General features: G+C 44.3%; 1 protein-coding gene across 1 annotated transcript in view; it reads left to right on the top strand.

Moving 5' to 3' along the window:
- Positions 1 to 516: 516 nt before the first annotated feature.
- Positions 517 to 12,275, top strand: part of skib (v-ski avian sarcoma viral oncogene homolog b) — a 32,382-nt gene continuing 20,623 nt past the window's right edge. Inside the window, exon 1 of the mRNA XM_031301584.2 lies at positions 517 to 1,796. Within this exon, the coding sequence (XP_031157444.1) occupies positions 903 to 1,796 (894 nt within the window). The 5' untranslated portion in view covers positions 517 to 902. The remainder of the gene's footprint in view (positions 1,797 to 12,275) is intronic.

Below are 12,275 nucleotides of genomic sequence, written 5' to 3'. Positions count from 1 at the left end.
AAAGTAGCATAAAATGGTAATACTCAAGTAAACTAGCCACAAATATGACTGTATGTACAGTACTTGACTATGAATGCACTTAATCACCTTCCACCACCACGTTTCGGTTTCTGGTTGACTTACTTAAGCAAAATATACAGTGCATTTAGATCATCTCATTTTAAATTTACATGTTCCAAAAAGTTTCTAAAGAAAGACAAAAATGCTGATCTGCAAGGCTTTAACATCTGAAATACTGAAGTTTATTTTTGTATTTCCAACATCAACTATATTTTCCTAAGCTCCACCCTCCCCTCGGTTCAGAGGTTTTTTCTTTTTTTAATGTGCAGCTGCCATGTAGCAGAGGGAGGCACAGCTGGCTGAGGGAAGAGCCAGCCCGGGGAGTCAGTCACATTCCTGGCTGGGATTCAATGACTGAACCAGACACAAACAAACAGAGAGGGCGAGAGAGAGAGAGAGAGAGAGAGAGAGAGAGAGAGAGAGAGAGAGAGAGAGAGAGAGAGAGAGAGAGAGAGAGAGAGAGAGAGACTCACACATTGAGTGAGTGGGGAGACAGACAGAGTACGCCAGACAGAGCAAACGAGGCATATTTCGAGCGCACATTAGGAGTGCGTAAAACCGCAGGAGCGCATAGAAACACGGTAGGCTACCCGGTGATTATATGTTGGATAATACGAGTTTTAAGTCTAGGAGTTGTCGACTGTAATTGCGTCTGCTTACAGAAACAGCCCTTACGAATTCAGCAGCGTCAGTTTTGTGAATGGACGCGCTGGGAAGCTTCTCCGGTGACATGGAAATGCGCGTTATTGAGCGTGTAGCCGGATGCTGAGGACGCCCGATTCGATAAGTCAATTTCAGCTTTCATTTTGAGTTTTGAACTCTCTTTTCCAACCGCCGACAACATGGAGGGCACGAGCTTTCAACCCCATCCCGGACTTCAACAAACTCTGAAGCAGTTTCATTTGAGTTCCATGCGCTCTCTCGGCGGACCGGCGGCGTTCTCCGCTCGGTGGCACCAGGACTCGTTCTTCGGTAAAGATGGCAAATCTGTTGAGTTGATGCTCACCCTACCGGCTCAGACACCTCCAGTGATGTCCGGTCCACTTTTCATCCCATCCGATCGCTCCACGGAGAGGTGCGAGACGGTCCTGGAGCGGGAGCCCATCTCCTGCTTCGTGGTCGGTGGCGAGAAGCGGTTGTGCCTGCCGCAGATCCTCAACAGCGTCCTGAGAGATTTCTCCCTCCAGCAAATCAACTCGGTGTGCGATGACCTGCACATCTATTGCTCCAGGTGCACGGCAGACCAGCTGGAGATCCTTAAAGTGGTGGGTATCCTGCCCTTCTCGGCTCCGTCCTGCGGGCTGATCACTCAGACGGATGCTGAGCGCCTCTGCAACGCTCTCATTTACGGCGGTACTTACCCTCCTCACTGCAACAAGGAGTTAGGCTCCCTGGAGTTGGAGCGAACCGAGAAGAGCTTCAAAGTCTATCATGAATGTTTCGGTCGGTGTAAAGGCGTGTTTGTCCCGGAACTGTACACCGGCCCGATTGCCGCCTGCATCCAGTGCATGGATTGCAGACTCATGTTCCCTCCTCACAAGTTTGTGGTCCACAGTCACAAGAAACTCGAGAACCGGACGGTCCACTGGGGATTCGATTCCGCCAACTGGCGGGCTTACGTGCTCTTAGACACGGACTACACCGGAAAAGAGGAGAAGAGTCCCCTGGAGCAGCTGCTTAAAGAGTTAAAAGGAAAATATGATCTGACGGGCAAGCGGTCCAGTAAATCGTGCAGAGTAAGTCAGATCTGCTTCACCTTGTTATAAACCATCACTTATTGTCTTTGAAGTGTTTTGTTTGTATATGTGGATATTTCAACAGCCCCAGGCCTACTACAGCATCTGCATTCATTAACATTCATTTTGAGGAGGCTTCCTTCTCATCAGGCATGTCACTGTCTTCTTTGATTGCTTGTTTGTATCTTTTCCAAGTGTTGCCAGTCTTATTAGGCAACCCAGAGTTATAATGCAAATCGCATGTCACATCACATCTTTCTGTGTGTGTGTGTGTGTGTGTGTGTGTGTGTGTGTGTGTGTGTGTGTGTGATATGAAGCCTCCCTTACCTCATATATGTCTGAAAGCGGTGACAGTGAAGCCTCTAACCATCAGCCATCATGACGCCCCTCAGCATCCCTACCATCCTCCAAAAGTCACCGGTCCACCCCCCACCCTCAGGGTTACCCAAGGGCATCTGCATTATGATAAATGGAGTCCCGATGATATATTTTATTAGTGTGAGAGGGGAGAGGGGGGCTGGGAAGCCCATTATGGTGCCACGAGGTGGGGAAGGGGATAAGAGTTTAATGAGGTTTGGGATATGGAAATGTGTGTGTGTGTGTGTGTGAGAGAGAGAGAGAGAGAGAGAGAGAGAGAGAGAGAGAGAGAGAAGAGGTAGGGCTGGTCAGGATAGGATAAGATATGAATGTGTGTGTGTTTATTTGTGTCACAGTCCAGACTCCTTGCTTGGGTCAGATATGTTTAGTGTGGACAAAGGGCCAGGAGACGAGGTGGCTGTTACTTCGTCACAGAGCAGCTGTTGTGTGGGACTCTGCTAATGAGTGGACATCTCTGTATGCATCACCATGGTGCTGCTCCAGTCTGAACAGGAGCCAGGGCATGTTTCACAGGGGAAACTTATGCAGTACTCTCTTTGAAAAATGCACAGGGAAATGTTGTTGGCTTATAGAGAAGTTTACTAGTCCTGAATGCAGCACACAGGCTTCTACAGCTGATTTATATCTTGTTTTTCCACAAATTGGACCCAGACATCTTTGTACAGTCAAGAATTATCTGTCTCTGCAAAAAAAAGTCTTGCACCTGTGGCTAATTTCTTCCTAACTGCAGTCAGCAGGTGTTGATTTATCACCTGTGAGTTATACATTTTCTCAAAATAAGGGGGCCTGTGCTGAAGGTCTTACAGTGTGTGTGATATACTCAGAGGCTGAGCATCATGGAGGGAGCATGGCAGAAGGGGCAGTGTGTGTTTGCTGTGGTTCACTGTCAGTTGTGTCCCAGTTAGCAGACAGGCCTGGTCCTCGGGGAGCTGCACACCAGTGCTCCCCCATACATCAGCCTGACAGGCCAAGCTGCTGAAAGGCCGGACGGAGGTTCACAGGCCGTGCTTGGCTCGCTTTACCTATGAAACAAAAACTCAATGTTATCGGCCTGCCTCAGCCTCCCTCTGATGTTAGAGTGTTTTATTAATAAGAGAGAGCCTCAAAGGTTACCTCCGCTGCCTGTGTCATCTGTCTAGACTCCCACCAGCTCATCTACTGTATGGTTGAAGGTGCAGATACATCACTGCTGGAGGAAACTGCTGAGAAGATTGATGCTGATGTAGCATGTTTTTTGTGTGGAAAAGTTTTGAAGTACAGTTTGCTGGAGAGATTTAAGTGTGATTTAGAATTATTTCAGTTTTATTATTGATAGGCTGTGAATGTAGAAAGTGAAACATAACCAACCTCCTCACAAAAGTAGAAGCCGGCTCAGAGGAGGGAATGAGACCAGTGAACCATTGTGTCTGTTTTGTATCAAATCTAGCATTTGGTCATTCAGCCCTTTGCTTAATGTGCAGATGAGGCCAGATTGCTGAGAGGAGGCTGCAGACTCATTCAGAAGATGCAGAGTGAGTGAGCCAGGCCTTGACATGCGTTTTCAAAGGGCCGTAACCCCTGACCTTTCCCCAAAGACACTGACCCAGCCTTCCCCCATTCTTTTCGCACCATCCAATCACGTGCCCTTGTGTCCAGTCCACTTGCCAGATGGCTGTCTGATAAGGATGGAGGGATATGCAGTGGACGAATAACAAACTCTCAACTGCAGCTTGATTCCAATAAAACATCCAGCCATTTTGTGATGCTTAGTTCAGATCCTGGATGATTATTTTGCTGACATACTTGTTTTTGTTGTAAATGTCATGGAAACTGAGACCAATTCAAATGAGTTATTCCATTGTGTTGAACCTTGCATGTAATAATTCAAATGTTAACTTTTCTGATTAGCATGAAAATCTTCAAGAAAAAGGATTGGAATTGCAAAAGGTTTTTTTTCTTCAAGTCAAATACTTCTGAGCATTAACTGGAAAAGCAATCCCTAAAAAGTGAGGGCAATGTGATCTGACTGAGTGGAGAGTACTGTGTAGACCCTCCTTAATGGAATGGATATTAAAGCCATTCAACTGAGGCCAATTTATGCCATTTCTCATCCCATTGTTCTCCTTACTCGATAAAATTAGCCTCAAACCTGGAGCATCCTAAACAAGTCTGTCGAAGGGTAAATGGTTGTGTGTTTTCAGTTATTAGCTGTTAGTAAAAGTGAATGGAAATACTTCTTTCTGTATCAGGTAAGTGTGTGTTTATCTCCACTTGTATGTGTGTGTCTTTATGTATAGCATGTATATGAGTTGTGTTTGCATGTAAACAAGCGATTGTAATGACTGGATCAGCTGTGCAGGCCAGATTAAAATGAGCTCTCTGCCGGCTCATTTCCATTCCCATCTGTCTGCTGACCTCTGGGAAGCCCTGGAAGCTGACAGCGTGCATCTTTTTGGTCCGTGATGGGCCTGTCTGCCCAGCGTTGACCCAGTCAGCTAAGACCCAACCTGCCCACATCACACAGATACACATGGAGTCATTTGCATTCGGTTCAGATTTAGCATATCTCTAAATCTCACTCCTGGTGCAGCAAAGCAAGTTTGTTGTGTTTAATTAGCCTTCTCTCAGAAATCATTCTTTTGAATGATTCCCCACCCCCCCCCGTCAACTACCCAACCCCCAGAAGACCATCACCTCGTCTATGGACGGAGCATTTTGGTCAAAGCACGGACCCCACGTCAAGGCAAAGGGGTGTCAGGAGCTCCCTGGGGTTGTGGCCTCCATTCTGGCAGCGCTGACCCCATGTTAAAAGGGTGTCAGCTGGGGTTCTGTTATGGGCGATGTGTGCTAAAGACCTGCCGCCTCCTTTGTTTGAGGGCCAGGCTTTCAGAGGCTGTGAAGTGCAGCCATTTCTTTTTGTTAGTGCCTTTTTTCTTTGGGTGCTGTGTGGATTGGTCTGTAACCTCCAGCCTTTCCCAGGATGGGAAATCCATGCTTGTGAGTTTGCCCTGTCACTGGTTTCCGGGTTATGTGATCAAAGACAGATTGGAGCCTGTAGTGGTGTCTGCATGTCTGATAGAGATAGGTCTTGGCCATAGTTCAAATATATTTTTTATTGATTATCTTTCAACAGAATCATTTTTGAAATTATATGTTCTTATAATGATGTACTCCCACAAATATCTGTTGTTTATTTTTTAAATAAAAAGTAAAAAGTTTTAATAAAAATCTAACCAAATTAGTTAATTGTTTTTTTTTGTTTTGTTTTTACAAAATGATGAGTTTGTAATGATGTGATGTTATTTTTTTTATTGTTTTTTTTTATTTAGATATGTTAAAGCACAATTGGACAATTCAAATATATCACAATACCTTTAACCAAATTCCTCCATAAACTTATTGTAATATGTTTGCAGTGGTGGAAGAAGTATTCCCATCCTTTACTTAAAGTGGCTATTTGTAACTTTCAGTTTGTGTTGATTCTAGCGGCCGCTTTGGACAAAAGCGGTAGTGTTTTTACCACACCTGTCGTAAAGATCTTTTCTTTATGGTGCTTTATTGCCCACTGTAGATTACTGAGTTAGCGCTACCGTGAGGTCATATAGTCGCGATGAATGTTTTGCTCAGACAGAAAATCTTTTATTTACAATAAGAGAATACATTACAGATGCGTCATTGCATTTCAAGTGTTGCATACGGTAACTTAGCCTACTTTGGATGTATCAAGAGCTAAACCGGGTATCACTGTCAAGGGTATCACTGCCAAAGCATTAAGAGATTGTTGTAGCAACCAACATTTCATGAAAACCACGGACGCTTTACACAGGTGCAGAGGGACAAGGGAAAAGAAAATAGTAGGCTAACACAAACACGGAGTAAAAGGATAAACGTCCGCGCTAAATGAAAGGGGTATGTAATTTAATCTAGGCTACTGACGTACAACCACATTGTGCATTGTAAATTTATTTTATTAATGAAATAGATGTATTACGTACCTGAGGGCCAATTCAGGGATGTTTTTGAATCATTTACAATCCCGTAATTGTCTTCATCTGTTGAAAGCCCGACCGAGATTGACTCGGTTTCGCCTGTTGTCTTTCACTTTCCCTCTCAGCTTTTAGTTGTTCTTCGTATAATTTCCTTCATTTCTGTGATGGCCCTCCCCCAGTATCAGCCATAACTACTTAAAATGTAAATAAAACCTAGATGACACAGCATAGTGCTAATGTGTGAAAAACTTCTTGTATAACTCGTGGAATGAGGGAGGAGAATGATTAGTGTTGATCAGTGATGATGAGATGAGGGAGGAGATGAGCACTGGCTCTGACTGCAGTCAACAAGTCAGTCAGTCCATCGGTCCGTTAGTGGCAGAACAGATGCCTGTATTGGGTTAGTGTTATTCCACAATCATCATCAATTCCTCCTCGATCACCTCCTGATTTCCAGCTCTGTGATTAAGAGTCAGGCCCATCTGGTGCAGAGACAGGAAATCCTGGAGTCTGCATCTGCTGCTGGCTGAGCTACTAAGCTGCTGCAGTCGAGGGGGGGGAGTTTAAACTCTGATAATCCTACATAACCCCTGGAATGCAGAGACCACAGTGCACATCAAAACCGTCATCTTCTCTGGACAGTGTCTTCAGGAACACGGATTGACTCAGACAGACTGAATGTCAGCCGTGGACTCTACTCCTCCTTTGGCCTACTCTAAGCATCCTCATAATTTATAACCAGTCCCCCTGGAATTTTGTAATTAGAGCATGGATTAGATATACTGTGGAGAGTATGTTACATGGAGAAACCAACAGTGTAATTGTACATACCAATTCAAGTTTTCTGATGAGACTTCAGAGACCAGAGACATTAGCAGGATATTTCTCTCCTTAATGACCCTCAGCTCTAAGCTACAAAACTGTTAGACCACATTGGAGATGTGCTAATAGAGCTCCAGCCGGAGCAGAAGTAGGCCCGGCGGGTGCCATATGACAAATCGGCATGCTGCTCTCGCCTACAATCCGCCCACCGCCCACCTCCAAAGCTATCATAAGGATTTGATCACGCAGCTAAACCAAACAGACTGCTCAGTGTTCAGACAGCATTTGGCCCAAATCTTGTTCGTGCCTCCTGTTTTGATGGCGAGCAGATCATAATCGGGGCCGTCACTTGCAACTGGTGCGGTGCCAAGTTGCAGCACAGTGCTGTGTGTGGCTGCAAGAAAAGGAGAATGAATGTTTTAAGGATTTACACGACTCCCTTGCTCTTTGGGATATGCATAATTAAAATGTTTGGATTAGGATGGTTTAGATTAACTTGAATTCTCTGCTGAGTTCAGAAGACGGCGAAGATTAAGGAGAACCAATGTACTTGTCTTTGCCTGCTCGTGACATAAAAGCTCGGAGCTCGATTCTTAAGAAATAGTTTACATTACAGACCTGTTTTATGTGTGTGTGTGTGTGTGTGTGTGTGTGTGTGTGTGGGCAGGTGTAGACCTCAACATTTAGAGGTCTCTATCAGGCTCCACACACTCAAAAATGACTCGTCCTCCGTTGGAGTCTGCTCCGTACGCTTGTGATTGGAGGGCAGCTGTGGTTGCTAAGCAGAGCTGCTCTTCCTGTGCTAAATAAGAACTTCGTGCTCTCTGGCTGGTGGGCTCAAAGAAGCGCGCCAGAACACACACAAAACACACACATGCATATATGTACGCACAGACTTCACAGGGCATAGACCTCAGTAGAGACCTCACCCTCCTCCATTCACTGCCCATCCTCTTTCATTGTGACCTCCAATGAAAGTCTCTTCTTCTCCTCCTCCTCCTCCTCCTCCTCCTCCTCCTCCTCCTCCTCCTCCTGCTGCTGCTTTCCTTTCTCCAACTCCTCCTCTCCACTCTGCATCACGCACTTCTCCCACAGGTCAGCACTGTATAAAGCTCCCCTCTCCATCACTGAGACCTCCATGTCTGACACCTCCTCTGCCCTGCCACCATCACTCACCTCCTCCATTTGACACCTCCTCGACCCTGTAAGACGTGCGCGCACACACACACACACACACACACACACACACACACACACACACACACACACACACACACACACACACACACACACACACAGGCTCTTCTCCTCCACAGAGATCTCCTACTGCACTCCCCCTCACACTGCATTATACTTAGATCTCCACCTCCACTGAAGTGAGCACATGCTGTATCAGTCTGTATTCAGACTGGCCTACATACGCCGCACATGTATCACTGTACTGTTCCAGGGGTGTGAGGGCTGATCGTCTTGTTTTGGAGAAATGAAAACTCGTCATCTCTCTGTGTTAGATAGATAGATATATAGATAGATAGATACATATATAGATAGATGCATAGATAGATACATACATAGATAGAAATGAGCTACTTTGTCAGGACGACCTTATAACCAATCTCTATCTCCTTTTCCAGGCTCATTTCAAGAGCCCGCTAAATGAAAAAATTAGTTGGATCCACATTATTTTCAGCTCTCTCCTGTTGTGTGCCATTATAGACGCCTATCATCTCACATATCTGCCAGGACATTGCATCTTAAAATCTGATCTAAGAGCACTGTGTCTTCTCCTTAATAATCTGCACATACTGTAGAGCTCTGGGCCGACCCTCTAATAAATTGTTTATTTCTCTCAGCTTAGTTTAACAGAGGTAAGAGCTTTGGTTTGTATAGCAGAACAATCATTCAGTGTTGGTGACAAGCTGCCAGCCCCTGTGTGCTCTTCAGACCAGCTCGACATGCTTTCTTGCAGAGACAGAGCAATGCAGCATTGTCAGCAGGCACCCGTATCAAATGAATTCAACACAGCTGTCCTAGCAGACTCAATTGCAGCGAGGGGGGGAAAGTTATTTATTCAGTATTACAGTCACCCCAGGATCTGTCATGGTCAGTCTTTGCCACAGCGTCATCTGGTCAGGTGGACATTTTTTCCCTCATATCCTTGTTAGTCTTGTTTATTACCTCATTAATAAAAGCAGAATGTACTAAATCTCAGCAAATGCATTTGGATTTGGTTTCTCTAAGTGTTAGCCACCTGCCCCACCTTGCTGTCACTTTTTGCTCTTTCTCTCTGCATCAATACAGCAGGGTCTACATTTACAATGACAGGCATACAGATGGGCCATAGTTGTTCACATGCTGAGGACACCACTTCCCTCACCCCCTAATCCCCCTTTATGCAGGTGTCTAATAGTTGCAGGGTTGCCCCACACTGTGCTTGCTGTGCCGCCTGCCTCCCTTGTGCTTGTGGCGTTGATAAGCGTCTGGCTTTATTTCTAGCCAGTCGACAAGCGCAGACACAGACAGCAAGGGCCTGAAATAGAGCAGGTTAACCCTTTATCCTATAATGAGGGGACTATTATAAGCCTTGTGTCTTAAGCAGAGTACGGACGGTGTGAAGAGAGGAGGTAGTACACGAATCATCTTAAAAAAACGTCAAGCTGCTTTTCAGATTATCATCAAAAACTAAGTAATCACCTCTCCTTTTGGCGCCAACAGTCTTAATCTGCTGCACATGAGTATGTATTTTAGTGCAAGGTCAAGTGACCTTTTATGATATATATATATATATATATATATATATATATATATATATATATATATATATATATATATATATTAGGGCTGTCAAACAATAACATTTTTACAATCGCGATTAATCGCTGAATTTCTATAGTTAATCGCGATTAATCACATATTTTATCACATGATTAAAATTCTATTATTTAGCATTTCAGAACAGTTTTTAAGTAATTTGATTAACAATCAAAAGCAATTTTTACCAGTGTATCTTGATTGGGAATCAAATGAATGCAAAGAAAGTTACTTTATGAACTTGATTTTAAGATTTGTAATTATTTATTTGCTGTAAATAAAAGAAAAATGTGTGAATCTGTCATTATTGCACAATTCCTCCAAGTACCTAACTAAAAAACTAAAAATCCCTATCCTTACTAGAGTCAATATAGTGTTTAGTAACTCCTAAATAATGTTGATTACTCACTGTCGTCCAGTGATCACCGGTTAATGAGACAGCGTTTGCAGCACTTTGCAGCTGTTCCAGTGTGGCTGCTTTCTCCGTGTCGTACAGGCTGTGTATGGTGAGACTACTGTCCCCCGCGACGGCAACAAGACAGGTCAGAACATGCCAACTGTAGTACGTCTTTAAGACCCGAGTCTTCTATGATGCTGACAGGTCTGCAGTTAGTTGCCATCCGTTTCGCAAGAGCTGTAGTAATTTTTTGGGATTTGGTTTCATCCACAGGTCAGCAAGTAGCACTCTCCAAAATAGTGCATGGGTAGCATGCTAGCGCGTAGCATTACGTTAACTGTACTACTATGCTTAGCTCCGTAGGTGGTAGCTCAAGCTTGACGTGCTTCGGTGATATTTTAATTTGGCTTTACACAACGTGCATATGGCTTTCGACTTGTCTACGAGCCGTCCGGGAGTTTTGGAAAATAAAAAGCTCCATTCAGAGTTATTGCTGCTGTGTTTCTCCATCATGCCTGCAGCCTGCAGCAGCAAGATGTGTTAGGAGGAAGTATGGCAGCTTGATCATAAGTAACGGTGCTGCAGAGGGTCAAAATAGTAGCCTGTTAGGCACGACGCAAAGCCAAGTGAAGTGTAAAATAAATTAATAAATGCCGGCATGCAATTAATGTGATTAAAAAAATTAATCGCATCACGATTAACGCGTCAACGCTGACAGCCCTTATAAATATAAATATATATATATATATATATATATATACTCAAGAGAGGCTTAGAAACAAAATGAAGATTGCCTGACAGTTTTGAACTAGAGAATAGGGCTATACCACAAAACAAGCAGATATTTTGGAGATAATCGATTCACTTCTGACCTTGTATCAATTGAATGTGTTAAATGAAATGCAAAGATGACAGTCTGGTCAGGACATCTGTCCCATATGGAATGTATGAATTATTCCAGAGGTAACAGCAGGGCATTGTTGGTGAACTCATCTTCACAAAGACACCCATCTCTGCATGTCCATATTTAATTCAACCCTTTCAGCTGCAGAACTGTACAGGCTGCTGATATAATGAGTCCCTCCAAAGAGATTAGTCGCCCTATCATCAACGCAGCTCCCTAATTTCTCTGCCTTTGTTGTGGTGCAGGCTGCACTAAATGGGATAAATGGGCTTGGCCGGACACAGTGGGAGGAAGTGGCTTTTGTGTTGCTAGCAGGTGCAGAGGAATGACAGTGGTGTTTTTGGGATATATGGGTGTATGCGTACATGTATGGCCGCATGTATGTGTGTGTTCGTGCAGTTCTGCGTCTGGTGGGGCCATAAGGGTATGTGCTCCCCGAGTGCCGCTGAGATACACCAGGAACCTCTGGAGCTCGACTTGAACCCTCAATCACAGGGCTCCTCAGGGGTTTGCAGTAAATTCTTCAGGCGAATGGTTTTCTCTCCCCTTCCTCCTCCTCCTCCTCTTTCTCTCTTTCTTTTTTCTGCTCACATCTGGTGAACAGCGCTAGCACCCCTGTCATCTTTTACTGCGTTGAGGTCATTTCCACCCTATCGGTAAAGTGGAAACACATGATGTGCAGGGTTCGGCCTTAATGGGGTGGGGCTGGCATGGACCAGCACTGACACAGCTTTACACCCAAGAACTGCCAAAACAGCCTTTCTGTGGAATGCCTCCGACTTCAAAATTAAAGACATTTGGGATAAATAATGTTAGAATACTTATATTTACCCGTTAGATACGTAGGTACTATAATTAGTTAATTTTTTAATCATGTAGGATGTTTACATGTTCTCCCTGTAATGAAATGGAGCAGCAAAGCTGAGCTGAACATGTCATTCATGGCGCTTTGAAACTGCAAAAAAAAAAAAAAAGACTAAGCATTGTTCAGGTTTACAGAAGGATATTAAGTGTGTAATGAATACCAACTCCGGAAAGGCATGTTTCTCTTTTTGGAGTTTCTCTACCTCCATTCCAAGTTTTATTTTTGCTGTAAAATTCCCCCCTTCACTCGTTTTTTCCCCTCTTAATCACATTATTGATTCCAACTGGTGAGCTAAGGAGACTTTGGCAGACACTCTGGATAAAGGGTGTGTCCT

The sequence above is a fragment of the Sander lucioperca genome, chromosome 6 (genome assembly GCF_008315115.2).
Source record: "Sander lucioperca isolate FBNREF2018 chromosome 6, SLUC_FBN_1.2, whole genome shotgun sequence".
In the NCBI taxonomy this organism is placed as follows: Eukaryota; Metazoa; Chordata; class Actinopteri; order Perciformes; family Percidae; genus Sander; species Sander lucioperca.
Note: the sequence above shows the minus strand (reverse complement) of the source record. Positions and strands in the feature narration are given on the sequence as shown.